The sequence below is a fragment of the Macaca fascicularis genome, chromosome 9 (genome assembly GCF_037993035.2).
Source record: "Macaca fascicularis isolate 582-1 chromosome 9, T2T-MFA8v1.1".
Taxonomy (NCBI): Eukaryota; Metazoa; Chordata; class Mammalia; order Primates; family Cercopithecidae; genus Macaca; species Macaca fascicularis.
The window spans coordinates 136,340,097-136,355,337 of record NC_088383.1 but is presented as its reverse complement, the minus strand read 5'-3'; the positions used below and the strand labels follow the sequence as shown (position 1 = coordinate 136,355,337).

Genomic DNA, 15,241 nt, shown 5'->3' with positions numbered 1-15,241 from the left:
GTGTGAGCTAGGATCGGGCCGCTGGACTCCAGCCTGGACAACAGAGCAAGACCCTTCTCCAAGAAGAAGAAGAAAAACAGAACAAGAAAAAGAACACTGCAAAAAAAGACTCCATGAGCACCCAAGGGCAGGAGGCATGTGCTCCCACTGGGCAGCCTGGAGGCTCACGGAAGGACAGGGTGAGCATGCGCTTGCTTACTGCTGGTCCCAGGAGAGGGAACTTGACCCTGTTTTCAGCCAGGCCACGGAGGGTGCTGCAAATAAGGCACTAAGTGGGAAGCTGGGGTCTAGGCAATGGGGCAAGGCTCCGTCAGCTGCTTACTGTCTTAGCACATGCCCCTCCCCACTTTCCTGAAACCACGGGCCGGGGGGCACCTCCTGCTAGACATCAGGTCTCCCAGGCACTGGGCATGGGCCCTGAATGGCTCCCCCTTTCCAGGAAGGTCAGGCAGGAGTGAGAAGCCTTTAAGTGGTCTGCAAAGTTTTTCACCTTAAAATTAAACTTGCATCTCTCCATCACAATTGGACAAACTCTGTAACTTTGAAGTTTGTACAACATAATTGGTCTACTTTTATTGGAGGATGGAGAATAAAAGTAAAACTAGATTCTGAAATGTAACCACAATAAAATAAATTAAGAACAAGCAGGTTCAGAATCCAAATGACTTCTTTGCATTTTTAAATCAGGTTTGCAAATGAAAACATTGACTAGGGAAGGAAAAATCCTCTCTACCTTCTACTTCCACGTGGAGATGTAATAATTTGATTGCTAGGTGAAAAACTAAAGCTTTTATCGCTCTTGGTTTTGACGAAAGATATGCCTAACCAAAAAAGATTCTATTTGAGGATTTTCAGTTAACAAACAATAATATATCTGTCATACTGAAGAATTTTCACAACGATACAAATCATGTCCTTTGGTGAGTTGATTAAATAGCATGAATTCACATTTACAGTAATATCAAAACATACTTAGAAAAAATTGCAAAATGTAATGGGGCAAAAGATATGGAGAGAGATTATGTAGAATTCACCATTAAACTGGAAAATTCAGAAGCCCAGGGGAAATGATAATGCAATTGGGCCTATCGATTTGAGCTGTGAAACAAACCATCATGCAGTTTGTGACAAACCCATCTGTACTCAATAAATCCAATGATTAAACAAACGATCTTTTATGCACATATATATGTTTTACATTCACACACGCATATAAAAGTTTACATTCTGTGAGAGACGGAGTAAGGGTTGAGTGAGCAGTTTGTCAACCCCATTTTAATTTCCCTGGGGTAAAAGAAATATCTTCACATTTGCAAAAACACCTTGTTACTGAAATTTGACTTTCGAATAAATGAAGGCCGTCAGAATTCATAGTGTGAGAGCTGGTATCAGATGTACCAACTGAAACCTCCATCCTCATAAATTATGCTCCTTGGGAGAGCCTTACGTGGCACGGGGCCAAATGGGTCCTCAGCCAGCCTCAGGAGGACAACTGATGAGGCCTCCAGACTGAGCTGAGCTCTGTGTGTTTATTTGTAACAGACACTGCTGTTTCTAGGCAGAGGCCAACTTCCACTCCCAAATGTCTCTAGGGCAGCCTGTGTATATCTGTGTCACAGAAGCTAGCAGAAATTTCAGCATCGGGCCAAAGATGGAAAGAGTCTTACCAGAGTTTTACTTCATAACACAATGTCTTCCTGAACTCCTATTACCTAATTGACACTACTTAATACCCATTTAATGTAATTTTCTCTGGTTCTCTTTCATTACATTTTTGGTTTTTAGGAGGCTGGCCTAGATTTGGAAACATGACTCCTTGAATGAGTAGTCTTGTGGAATGCCACCAAACTAAATTCTAATTCTTGTAACTGTTCTTATACATCCAGTTCATAATTTTTCAAATTTTTATAAGGATGTCATGAGCAAGATCATCTAATAACTTGCTGAAGTTATGAAATATAAATCTAGGGGCTGTATAGCAGTTTATCCATCCATCCATCCATCCATCCATCCATCCATCCATCCATCCATCCATCACTGTAAACAATGGAAGTCAACGTCTGAAGCTATCTAATAAAAGAACCACTAAGAGTTGACGTTGTCATGCCAGACCTGTGCTAGGAGCAACACGCTTTAGAAGAATCAGGCAGAGAGCGCTAGCAGGAGGTCTCAACGTGAACTGATAGAGTGAAAAGTCATGATCTGGTCCCTAACTCTTTACTAAGACAATTAGGGGTGTGTCGCATCCTACCTCTTAGCTGTTCTACCAGGAAAATTCCTTCTTGATATTGTTCTTCACCATCCTGGAGTCCTCTAGTCCTGAACAAGGAACTGTAGAATCTCTAACTTGCTGTCAGCTCACAGCCAAGTGATGGGAGTTTACAATGCTTAGTGATCACTTGCTACGACATCTAATTAAATCTGCATTCAGAAGGGACAAATCTCTAACCAAAGTACTTCCTAAATTTTTTTGATTGTATCCTTGCATTTATTTAGTCAATTTCATAAAACCTTAAGTTATACTTACTAAAATTTGTCATGGAAAAATGAAATTCTCAATACTCTTAGAATGCATAACAATAGAATCGTCATGTAATTGACATTACCTTAAGAAGCTTTGCATGGAGAAGCAAGGTGTAGGCCGCCTCGGTGTAGTTATCACACTCCTTGTGCAGGTCACAGAGCTTGTACAAATACCTGAGATAAGAAGACAGAGGTATGTTCTTCAAATGTCACTAAATAATTTGTGTTGAGGACTGCAAGAGCTAAATTCTATGTTCAACAGTAAATCACAGCTATACTTTCTTTTTACAATGTTCATAATTCATAATGCCTTAAAAACTTTTGGTACAGAAAGCACTAAGAAAAACTCAGGAAAAAGATAAAGATGATACACAAAGGTAGAATTTTCCTTTAAATTTCTCATTCCTTTTCATTTTCCCTTAAACATTTTTAATGAGACACCCAATGCTTGATTGTGATTTCCTACATTTCTACTGAGTCCAAATGCACAACGAAATCTGTAAAACTACAAATCCATCAGAATAAAGAGCTCCAATGATTACAGTCAACGTGATCAAAAGAATTTCTTTGCCATAAAGAAATACAGGTAACTGAGTTATTGAATTCACATAGTAGGTTTTTAAAAAGGAGAAATAAAAAAACCTAGAAATAGAAAATTAGACAACCACACTCAGTGTAATAAACACATCACTAAAAACTCATGTTGCGTAGGTTACATCCTTCTCCTAGTCTCCAGAGTGGTAATCTTCCTAATTATTTGACACTAGACTTTAGAAGTAACCAAGAGAGAGGGGCTCAATCACAGTCCCTCACTTCAGGGAGCAAGGTGAGTAGGGAAGCAAAATCCAGCAGGCAATGCAAAACATTTCTCTTCTTCATGGAAGAAAGACATAAAAAACATGGGACTAGGGCATCCGTTAACTAATAGCAGACTGAAAAATTATAACTCACCTATGTCTGGTAAAGTTATAACTGGATTTCTCACTGGATCATATAACTTACTGTGAAACATTAAAATGTATGTGCTTATCTTTTTGCAAAAGGGCCACAGGAGTTGGTCAACAGGGACAAAACGCTGTGAAACAATTATTAGTAGTTTTGCTTCTGAGTTGACTAAAGGTGACCACCAAGAACTCAACACCAGTCTGGACAACACGAGGGCTGCACGAGGGCTGAGAATGTATCCGGGAGCTCCACCAAACTCTACCTTATACGTTTCACAATTTTCTACAAAATAAACCTCTGTGGCTATAATACATTTCTCAGCATAGGTAAGCATACAACATATATTATTATTTATAATTAACATGCAAACAAGTGTGATGCATACATACCTTATGTACATTTCTTCTCTTTCAATTTCTTTGTAGAAATTCTGAAAAACCATAATACTGTCTTAAGAAATCTGTTCCACAAAAGGTGTCACATGCACATTAAAAATTCAAGATACTTCATCTTCTGTCAAACATGGCCAAATGGACCCAGCTCTTCGGATCAGAACCATAAATTCACATAAATTGCCAAACCATCTTACACGGTTCTTCACTTTTATTTTTTGCTAGTCAAACACAATTCCATTTCTACACTGAACACTATAACGACTAAAATCAACTCCTATCACTTGAAAGTCACTTGTCTTTAGTTAAAACAAAGTATTACCCAAAAAGACATGAAGATGTGATATCTTAGCCATAGTAATCTTATGAGAACAAACGAATACATAAATAAATATCCCAAATTTGGGAATAAGCAAATAAGTATCATCAACATGATTTAAAGCTTTCTGGGCCCAGCCTCAGCAAAAAAGACAATATGATAATATAGATCTGAGGTATGAATATACTAGCCAATATATTAAAGACATATATTAAAAGGTAAAGTAAATTTAATTAACACTGAATAAATAATTCACTTCCCCCAGCTGCACTTGCCACGCTTGGAGTGCTCAACAGCCTCATGGGGCTAGTGTTACTGTATCAAACAGTATAGACACAAGACTGTTTCATTATCCCAGAACTTTCTGGTAGATAGCACTGTTCCAGGCAGACAAACCTTCCAAACCACGGTTAAATAAAAAAAAAATATGGGCTGCCTCTGAAAAAGATCCCTGTGTATAAACACTGATGGAGAAAGCTTAGTTAGTAGATTAAAACCAATGGATTATTTCTACATCTTTACTGGAAAATATCGTCTGGTTGAGCAATAATATTTCTATCAAAATTATATTTCTTACGGTGAACATCTCCATAAACACTTTAAAACCTTTTTCACACAGGAGCCACCAGAAGGGCACAGAAGTCACCTAACAAGGCCTAAGGTAAGGAAACATCAGAGTCACTTTCAATGTGCAATTTAGCACCTAAAAACGATGTTAGTTCTCTAGAATTGGAGCCTGAAGTAACTAGTGAATATCACCATTACAGAGACATGCAATTATCCAAGAAAATGGCATAGGCTCTTTAATTTCATGAGCGAAACCCAGCATTGCTTCTACAATTGATGTCTCTGAAAAGAAATGATAACTAAGTCTAGAAAATAAGCGGGGGCACATTTAGAAAAATGCACCAAGATTTTCAAGTTTCGTTGCCTCTGACATTTTAATGTCCTCCAGTTCATATGACACGGCTCAGTAATGAGGATATTTTCAGCAGACAACTCAGCGTCGCAACAAAGAGAATCTGCATCAAAGGCAGACGATAAGTCCTTCATTTCCAACTCAATCTCGCCAGTATTTACAAGCCAGGGTTTCACACCAGCCCCTTCTCTACTCGTATTTTTAATCCTTTCTCAGGTTTTGATCATTTTTCTTTACAATGTCACAATGGGAATATCATGCGACCTTCATTCCTCTCTCGGAGATATGAAATGTCTTCTATTTTCTGCCTGTGCTGAGTCCTGTTGCCTTCCTAGGACTTCAAAACCTCTCCACAACCGAAGTACACTCATCTCCAATCCCAATTTCTATATAAAACCTTTGTGTTTCTTACGTAAAGGTCCACGCGGTGCTCCCACTCCTCCTGGGCTCCGCGGGCAGCCTTGTCTCTCAAGTCCCCCCACACCAGGGCTGACTGACGTCTGTGCCAAGCTTGCAGCTCAGCTCCCAGAGGAACCCCATTGGGACCGGCCCCCCAACTCCAATCCACCGCTAGGCATTGATCTTCCAGAACGCAGACATCAGAATTATATTTCCATTTTGGACTAAAACAGATACCAAGATTTTAAAAATACCGGACCCCACTCTGCATTTAATTAGCCTTGTCACGGGGCCATGAAGAGAAGTAACCGGCATCTGCAAAGTAATGACAAGTCTACCCGTCTCAGAGATGGGATGTGTGGGTGACTGCACAGAAGAACTAAGTGACACTCAGCAACGTTAGTGACCAATAATTAAAGATGCTCGATTATGAGGTGTCAGTGAAATCCTAGTTAAAGAATTACAAATATATATCCAAGATCCAATATACATGCAGATATCCTTGCAGGGGATGTCTTGGGGACTTAGGTGGCCAAGGAGCGTGACTGCTCGCATCTCTTGCTTTTTCATTTTCATTTTTCTTCTTTTGTTGTTGAGACAGAGTCTACCTCTGCTGCCCAGGCTGAAGTGCAGTGGTGTGATCTGGGCTCACTGCAACCTCTGCCTCCCGGGTTCAAGCTATTCTCTTGCCTCAGCCTCCCGAGTAGCTGGGATTATAGGCACCCAACACCACACCCAGCTAATTTTTGTATTTTTAGTAGAGACAGGGTTTTACCATGTTGGCCAGGCTGGTCTCAAACTCCTGACTTCAAGTGATCCTCCCTCCTTGGCCTCACAAAGTGCAATAGGTGTGAGCCACTGTACTTGATCCCATTTTTGTTCTTTTAAGGGCAAAAAAATAGGACGTGAAGGAGCTCACACAGCTTACAATGTTCCACTAACTGTGTTTTGGTAAGAAACCACAAAGCTGGTTCTAAAGAAAACTTGGCAACAGACTTAAAGAGCATCAGTAAATTCTATATTCATTTTATTTATTTAATTTTTTAACTTTAGGCTTCATTTTTTCTTAGTGACTAAAAGAGTATATTTTATACATCTCTAATATCTATACATCTATATTCATTTAGAGATGGTTATACATACCCATCCCTATTAAACTCTGCTGCTGTAATAAAAGTACCAGGAGGAAAGGGAAAACTTGACCAGGAAATGGAGCTGGGCAGTGAGTATTTATGGTTAGGACACCTAGCTACCTATCTTTAAAACTCTGGTTTCTTGTTTCTCTTTATTCCACAGATTTATTTTCTAAATGAAAAAACGGTGACCGTTGGGATCCATTTTACCATCCCCAGGAAATGGTTAAGAACATAACACTTGACTTTTCACTAAATGACTCAGGACATTCCCATTTGAAGAAAGTTAATAATGTCAGATAATCTTGAGAACCCTGGGTGTATTTCTTAGTTAAAACTGAGCAAGTGCCGACCACAGTAACAGTACATGGGCACTGAGGCAGGCTCTGAATGAAAGAGGAACACAAGTTCACATTGGAAAGTGTGATTATAGGTTTTAATACAAGAGTTTTTTTTCCTGACCCTAGATTCAGGTGACAAGAGCCCATATTCAGACCACACCACCATTTCTCCACTGTTTCACGTCCTGGTGAACCTAAGAGATCTTGCTTAAAACAAATAGAAGACTCAATCATCAAAGTTGGAAAACTAAAAAACTTATTGATAATTCTTCCTTCTGGGCACTTATCAGCCTCTTAGATCCCCTTAAGGATTAGGAGGAACACTAAAAAGTTATGTCCATAATAGGGAAGGATTTTGTAAAGGTCTCCCTTTCCTTCCCATAGAAAAATACTGGTTCCTATTTCACGTCAATTACATTGGCACCATGACAATACATTACTTTGAACGCTGGCTGGAATGCAAGAAGACAGTGAAGCAAGCGCCAGCTTCTTTCCTGTCTGTAAGATCAAACCAACTGACCTGGGGCAGAGCTTGCTGCTGTACCCCTTGCTCCGTCTCCAGGTGAATATGAAGACAAACACAGCCACGACCCAGACCTCAGGGTCAGACATCAGAGGCCAGTAATTTCGACAGTAGCCTAAGACACTATGATGGATCTGCAAACATTCAGATTTCTCAAGCTCACAGATTCTTCCGTGTCCAGTTGATCGACGAGACCATCAGAGGCATTCTTCGCACTGTTGCAGTGCTTTACCCATCTTCTTTGGTGTTTTATCTACTTTTTCCACTAGAGCCCTCAGGATATTCATCACAGTTATTTTAAATTGCAGCTCTGATTATTTCAAAACCTCTGCCATATCAGAGTCTGGTTCTAATGCCTGCTCTGCCTCTTCACTGTGTTTCTGTCTTTAGTGTGCATTGTGATAATACATTGAAAGCGAGTATGATGGACTGGGTAAAAGGAATCCAGTACCGGCTCCAGTGGTGGTTTCTGTTCCTGGGCTTCCACCCTGTGGTTCTCTGTATCTTCTTGTTTCTCTGACTTTGGGGTCAGAAGTTTGTCTATGGATCTAAGAAGATGGAACTAATAATTGTTGATTGTTTTCCATTTATTCAGCTTTTTTCTTGTTGTGAGGACGGGAGTGACAATTTGCAAGCTCTACACGCTAGACCAAAAACTGGTTCCTTATATTTAGACTTTTAAGGAAAGGAAAACGTGTTAGAGAAATGCTTATCATTAGCCTAACCAGGTTGTCCAGCCACGGGATGAAGGGGCGAAGACTGCTCATGATCTTTTAGCTGTGAAATTCCTCATGGCAAAGCACAGATCCAGCACTGATACCACAGTCGATGAAAAGTGAAAGTATTCCTTTTCGTTTATCTTTTTAATCCACACAACTCTGGCTTTTTAAAGAATGAATGATGTGTCATGTTCCTCCTGGCACAGAAGTCCATTTCCGTGAGCATAAAGCACCCACAAGTCCACATACAAGGTGGATGTGGCAGTGAGGGCTATGTATCTAAATGTTATTGGCGACTCTGAAATCCAGAGGCCAGTGGCTGGGAAGAGAAGGGAGGTAAGCAGAGCAAAGCAGGAGTAGTATTTTCTTGCATTCCTGCCATGGGACAGGCAAGGAAACTTGAGGAAAGCCCTACTACGGCCAGGAGTCAGCCCTTGTGTTTCCTTATAAGAGAAGCAGCGAAGGGAGAAGCAGAGAGCTCTGGAGCCAGGCTGTGGGAGTCACGAGGCTGCTGAGAGCCATGAGGCTGGCCGGGAGCTGAGCTTGTCGCAAAGCTTCCCAGAAGCTCATCAGTACTAATGGATTTCCTGGATTAGGGACCACGCCTTCCACCAGGAAGGCGGTGTCCACAGAACCCAGCTGTATCAGGGCAACAGCAGGAATGCAAAAGGCAGACAGATGGCAGCAGCCAAGGTCACCCAGGCGTCTGCTCTCCATGGTGCCCAGATCTGGTTTCCTGTGGCTGCCGTAACAAATTACCACAAACCTAAAACAACAGATGTTTCTTCTCACAGTTCCGGAGGCCAGAATCTGAAATCAAGGTGTGAGTAGGACAACGTTCCCCTAGAAAGCTCTAGGGGAGGATCCTTCCTGGCCTTCTCAGGCTTCTGGTGGCTCATGGCATTCCTTGGCTTGAGGCTGCATCCCTCCAATCTCCGCCTCCATCTTCACAAGGTCTAGCCTCTGCTTCTGTGTCTTCTCCTCTTTTGTCTCTTATGAGGACACCTGTCATTGGAGCTAGTACCTCTCCACTCCCCTTGCAGGTAATCCAGGATAATCCCATCTGAGATTCCTAATTTAATTATATTTGCAGGGCCTCTTGTTTCCAAATAAGGTCTCATTCGCAGGTTCTAAGGACTGGGGGATGGATCTACTTTTGAGGCCACCATTCAGCCTACCTACTACATAGCATGCGTTTATAGTCTCCTAATCACAAAGCCTTAAGGGTGTAATCAAGGAGGCACTACCCTGGCTGCAAAATACGATGACTCATCATTCACAATGACAAGGAGAGCTATGTTAAAACGTCCAGAGGTGGGACATTTTACAGACTTATTCAGAGTGGACAACTTTATGATTCCTTCCCTGCAACAGATGAGGAAACAAGTAAAGGAGATTGTTCTGCCGTGGAAAGCTTCGTGGCTGACTGTCATAGATAAGGGCTGGGGCACTCCCTGCTTCAGTTCCTAGTGTGCTGTGAGAACTGAAAACACGTGATTAACCTTTCACTCACCAGCACATTGACGGTGCAGCTCATGCGGTTTTCTTTGTTCTCGTCGTGCATGATGGTTCTATAATCCAAAAGCCTTTCCATTAAGCGCACAACGAGTTTTACAAAAGTTTCTCCTGTTTTGGCGAGGTATTTATGCTTCCTGCAGTGCTCCAGAAGGCTGAAAAATAATTATACACACCTTGTTAATCACACTCAGAAAAAGAAACTCAACGGAGGTGCAATTTTAACTATTTTCCATTATTAACACATTTTAATTATTTCTGGGCTACAAAGTTCATTGTAGTCTAATTACGGTCTCCCTAATTATCTCTCCCTGAGAGATATAGAGCTCTATATCTCTCCGACATAAATCCCACTGCTAATCAACACTTACATTTTATCAAATAACACTTTGTACTGTTCGTCTCCTCTGCCTCCTTCCACTTCATGATCCAGCTTGGTGATGATCTCATTTTCAAACTATAATTAAACAGAGGAAGCATAAATAATCAGCATGGCGGGCATTTCATTTTCTGACTTGAGTGTCAATAGCACATAAATCAACAAGAGAGATCATCCCAGACGCTACCCTCTGCCTTTGAAGCCTCATTTAAGAGTTGCCAACACAGAACCCCTGGAGGTTTCTGATGATCCCCGGCCACAGGGGGACCTTCCGTTTCCTTTTCTGGTTAATGGAGCCTGAACATGCATGTCCTGATAGCAGGAGCAAGAACCAGGGGAAGAAAGACAAGGAAACTGTAGGGGGAAAAAAAAAAAATCAAAGCGCAGCATGGAAAAAAGTCTCAAATTTCATCTCTACGAACACGTAACATCCAAAATAGCTCGTTGGTTCCTGAAATGAACAGATGGTGTTTCTCCTGCCAGTGAAGAGTTCTCGGCAATCTGAAAACATCCTAGGGGCCACTTAGCTGCCATTCCTTGATAGATCATAGTGAAATACCTCACTCTGGCTGAAAAAATGTTCTAAAGAGCAAGAGGAGCAACGTTCCTAAAGACAGACCAGCAGGCACCTCAAGAAGGTCCATCTCCAGCCGATCCTCCATCCCCAAGCTTCTGATTAAATTTCCTGGGAATCAGGGTGCAGAAGGGTTGCCAGTATCAGCTAGTTATGTCTCAGATCCATGCTTTTAGAAAAACTCTAAATTCTGGGGAGGTGGAAATCTCTAAAACGTCTTCAAGCGTCTGATCAGGCTGAAAAAAACCTCAATAACAATGGACGTGTTTTCTCCATCCTCACTGCCCAGTTCCCTGTCCCTGGCAGAGTTCACAGCCACCTCAGTACTGGGACTCTGGCCTGGTGATCAGCCATGTTGCAGGGGACCCTGAATTACCATTGACTTGTGCCAGTAGCAAGGAAGGGCTGTGAGATTGTTTGTTCACATAAATATGAGACATGCACACTCTAAACTGAAGGAAGATAGACAAAGGAAGAATTGAAGAAAGCTGAATTCAGGGTTCAGAAAGCAGGTACACCACGGGCATGTATGCAAGGGTCTCCAGGATCTCTTTAAAGCCATGTTCAATCACCTACTTTCTCAGGCAACAATGCTCAAGCCATCCACTGTTATTAGGATCCCAGTGGAATTTAAGCTGAGTGAGAGGAAGAATTTTCCTTTGGTCATTGCTCTAGCCAGCCCCAAAACCTCAAACAGTGCCTTTGATGCTGTAATGGAATGAATGTGCTGTGTGTATAGAAACTATTGAATACAGTTGGTCTTAGACCAACTTAGATTGGATAAAGTGCTTAGACTGGATAAAGCTGGAGAGGGCTTAATATGTCAGCAAAGGAGTGGTCTACAGGGTTGATAAATCACAACCTGCATTCTTGGCCAAGCCAAGCCCAGAAGTGAAAATAGCTCATCCAGAGTGCCTGTGACAGACACTGTGGGCACCAGAGACTTGGGGATGCCCCAGCAGGAGCAGGTGACTATGGCCCCCTGAGAAGCAAAAAGCAAGGAGTGGTGATACCCAAGGAGGGGCCTCGAAATGGACACAGACGCCCTGCCTGTCCTTGATCAGTACACACTGCCCAAAGCCACAGCTGTATCACACTACAGATGAAACACAGGCTTTCAGGGCTGGAGAGAAGTATTGATTCTTGCCTGACATCAAGGACTCAGTAACATTCCCAGAACCTGGACCTTAGCGAATCTCTCCAATTTTCTTCTTGATCTTCTCCACGGTCTCTTCCCCCAAATAAACACTTCTTTTTGATTCTGTCTGGCCTAAGAAGTTGAGGGATTTTAGCAGCATAGACAGATGGTTCTATTGAAGGAGGAATGACTTGCTTTATTTTTTTCACCTGAAATCTCACATTAACGATTTTTACCGTAAAATAACAACCTTTTGATACTAAACACCACTATCCTGCTCTTTACAGAAAATAATTCTGCAAAAGGTAGTTCTTTTTGGAATCAGATACAAGGGAGAACACTTGGTAGTAGCCCAAAAGTTGGCATTTCAAGGCAGTCCCATCTCCCAGGTGGTGGCATGATCCAGACAGACTTCAAAGACTAAATATTTGATGAGGGCTGATGCTTTAGGACAGATAATAAAGACACAAAATTAAATTAAATTTAATCAAAACATGATTCAATTTCACGTATGTTTAATGAGTACAGACAACACGAAAGGTACAGAGAATGCAGAGAAAGGTGCAGAGAAACATGGGCAAACACACAAGCATTTAAAATCACTCCTCACTGGTCAATCCGAAGGGATCTGAACGCGGAGTGTAGGTTATGAAAACGGCATGTTTTCTCTGCTTCCACGTAAATCTAGTTGTCACAAACACCGGCAATGGGGAAGCTACAGCTACCTGGCTGTGCTGCTGATCAAATTTTGACTGAAGAAGTTAATGATTTCCAAAAAAAGTGGATGAATGGTAAGTCCATCACAACACAGCTGATTCTAATTTTGCTAACCCTAGTCCAAACTAAGTAATTTACACAAACACCTGGCTACCCTATTCTGTTTATTAGCAAGAATTCAATACCAGAGATCTACAGCTAGCCTCCAATTCTAGGATCCTCGTTAATTTTTACAGAACACACTCGAATTGATTCGCTAGTGTGCTGTGAACTGTTACTATAATCAGAATGAAATGATCCTGTCCCACTAAATTGGAGACAGTACACTTGCTGATAGAGCAGAGCTGGTTTTATAAAAATCATGCTTATTATCTTCCTCGTAAATGCACATTGTCTGCTGATTTGCAACAAGGTTCTCTGTGGCTGGGATAAAATTAGCAAGGGTTTCCTGCGTTGCTCAAAAGGTGGCAGAGGCTCACTCACATAATAAGCAAAACCATTATATTTTCTTCTCTTTTCTGAATCACTAATATTGCTACAAAAATATTCACAGGGTGTCCAACTTAAAACACTGAACAGAGAGTCTCTAAGCGTCTGATACCAGCGGCCCTCTGAGAACATGAAACAAGAGAACACTTATGGACAGAAGGCCTTTCGGAAAGTTGCTGTTAAATTGAACGTGATGGAATCAGGGGGCTGAGCTCAAAGCGGTATTGACATCTTGTTAATTCAATTAACTTGAAAAGGAACCACTGCTTTTGCCACTCACTGCCACAGTTAACCATAGGCTATGGCACCTATCTGAAAGATCATGGAGAGAAGGATCCCAGTAGTGCTAATCCAAAAGCCAATTATATGTGGTTTGGAATGCATAATTTTTGTTTTGGGTGAGATTTACTATTCTTACTAATGCATTTATAATTTTATACGTCTGTAATGTCTAAAATCAGCCTGCACTTGCCAGCCAGCCAGGACCACGCTTTACATAATAGAAGAGCTCCAGGGTTCTGTGGGAGTGCAGCAGGAGGCTGCGCCAGGGTGGAAAGGTTTGCACAGATCACTCACCACCTTGACGGAGGGCTCCGAGGTCCTCAAGAGCTGGGTGAAATCTGAAATCTATGGACATGGTCTGCTAAGTACATTAGCAGAAGGGCTTATTTGACCCTTTACAAATAAACCTTAGTACAATGCTGCTGTTTGCCCAGAGTGCTCTAGTTTCTCCTGTATTTAAAGAAAAAATGCTCAGAAGATACTGCAGGCAGGGGCATGGTGTTGGACCACCTCCTGGTTTCAGAGGGCACCAAGGAATCAGACTCCCTCTGCCTTCTCTCCCCGGAATGGCGCCAATCTGATGAAACTGCACAACCACACCTTACCCCTTGAGGATGTGCAGGAGGAGGTGGGCGGGAGAAAGTTGCTGGACTGCATCTGGGTGGAACTCAGGACTGAGTTCACTCAGCCTTGAGCTCCTGTGCTCAGACACATTCATATCTTTATATATAGAGCATTCTTCTTGCCTAACTGCTCCGAAAACTTAATTACACACTTAATTAATCAGTGGCACTTCATCCCACATTCAAAAACCTCCACATCCTCCTACGTCCACCAAGCAGGGGGCTTGCTGACCTTGGAGCTCTTGTGAAACACTCATGAGCCTGGAGGACCCAGCGCCACTCATGTGGAGCTGCCTGGCTGGGAGCTGTCCATCGCATACATGACACCTTGCTGATGCCTGTGACAGGTGCAGCGGCTCCTTACATCTACACGACACAGATCAGAGTGACTTTAGGGCTGCATGCAATTCCAGTGGAGTCTGGGAACATGGCCTCAAAATTAGTCCTGTTTAATTTGGTTAAAGGGGATTATGGAAGTTTGAGAATCTCTTTGCTGGAGGGCTTTTAAGAATGGAATTCAATATAGTCACTGCTCCTGGAGTCAACGATATTGGTTTCCATGGCCTCTCAGAGCATCTTTGGGTCTGGATTCAATGAAACAGAAGCCTCTTGTGCCGTATTTCCTCTTTAGGCAAGAATTATTTTGACATCGAAAGCAAAAATAAACAAACCAACAAATAAAATCCCAATGAATTAAAGAATAAACAAGACAAAATTGCTACCAAACTCATTCACATTCATATTACAGTGGAAAATACATTGGCCTTTCCACCAAGTGGCAGAAGCCGACGACATTCACCCGGCTATTCAATTACTGGCTTCTGGTTACCGGCACGGGCAGCGTGAAGAGATTATTCAAACAGGAGCCTGGCAACACTGATGACATGAAGATTACTCATGTTCTAATACTGTTAGGACTAAATGGGAATTTCTGGAAGTTGTGGAGCATTTTACTGAGCCTCACCAAGATGACAGAAAATAGCTCCATGATTGAAAATATTATTTTTGCTGGGCAGCTTTTTCCATTCCATTTTTATTAATGGTCTATGGCCCACATGGTCATTTGCTGCAATTCTCAGCTGTTAGTTCTGTATTTTCCAAAGGCATAACAAATGGAATTCTTTAAAAAGATGCCAGGAGGGAATTTAAAAGTATGCTTTTTATTATGAAGCAAAATCCAGTATGAGGGTGAGACTTGGAGTGTGGTCCATGGCAGGGCAGGGTTCTTGGTGAGGTAGGGAGAGTCAGCTTAAGGCCAGGGGCGGGCTCATCTCCTGTGACCACGGGCAGGCTCGTCCAGGTGGGTGGGAT

At 42.0% G+C, this 15,241-nt stretch overlaps 1 protein-coding gene across 2 annotated transcripts in view; it reads right to left on the bottom strand.

Moving 5' to 3' along the window:
- DOCK1 (dedicator of cytokinesis 1) overlaps positions 1 to 15,241 on the bottom strand; it is a 555,400-nt gene that overhangs the window by 69,932 nt on the left and 470,227 nt on the right. For both annotated transcript variants that reach the window (XM_005566736.4, XM_005566737.4), the window contains exons 34-37: positions 10,100 to 10,185; positions 9,727 to 9,883; positions 3,858 to 3,898; positions 2,607 to 2,697 (exon numbers count right to left, since the gene is read on the bottom strand). In XM_005566736.4, coding sequence (XP_005566793.1) covers positions 2,607 to 2,697; positions 3,858 to 3,898; positions 9,727 to 9,883; positions 10,100 to 10,185 — 375 coding nt within the window. The remainder of the gene's footprint in view (positions 1 to 2,606; positions 2,698 to 3,857; positions 3,899 to 9,726; positions 9,884 to 10,099; positions 10,186 to 15,241) is intronic.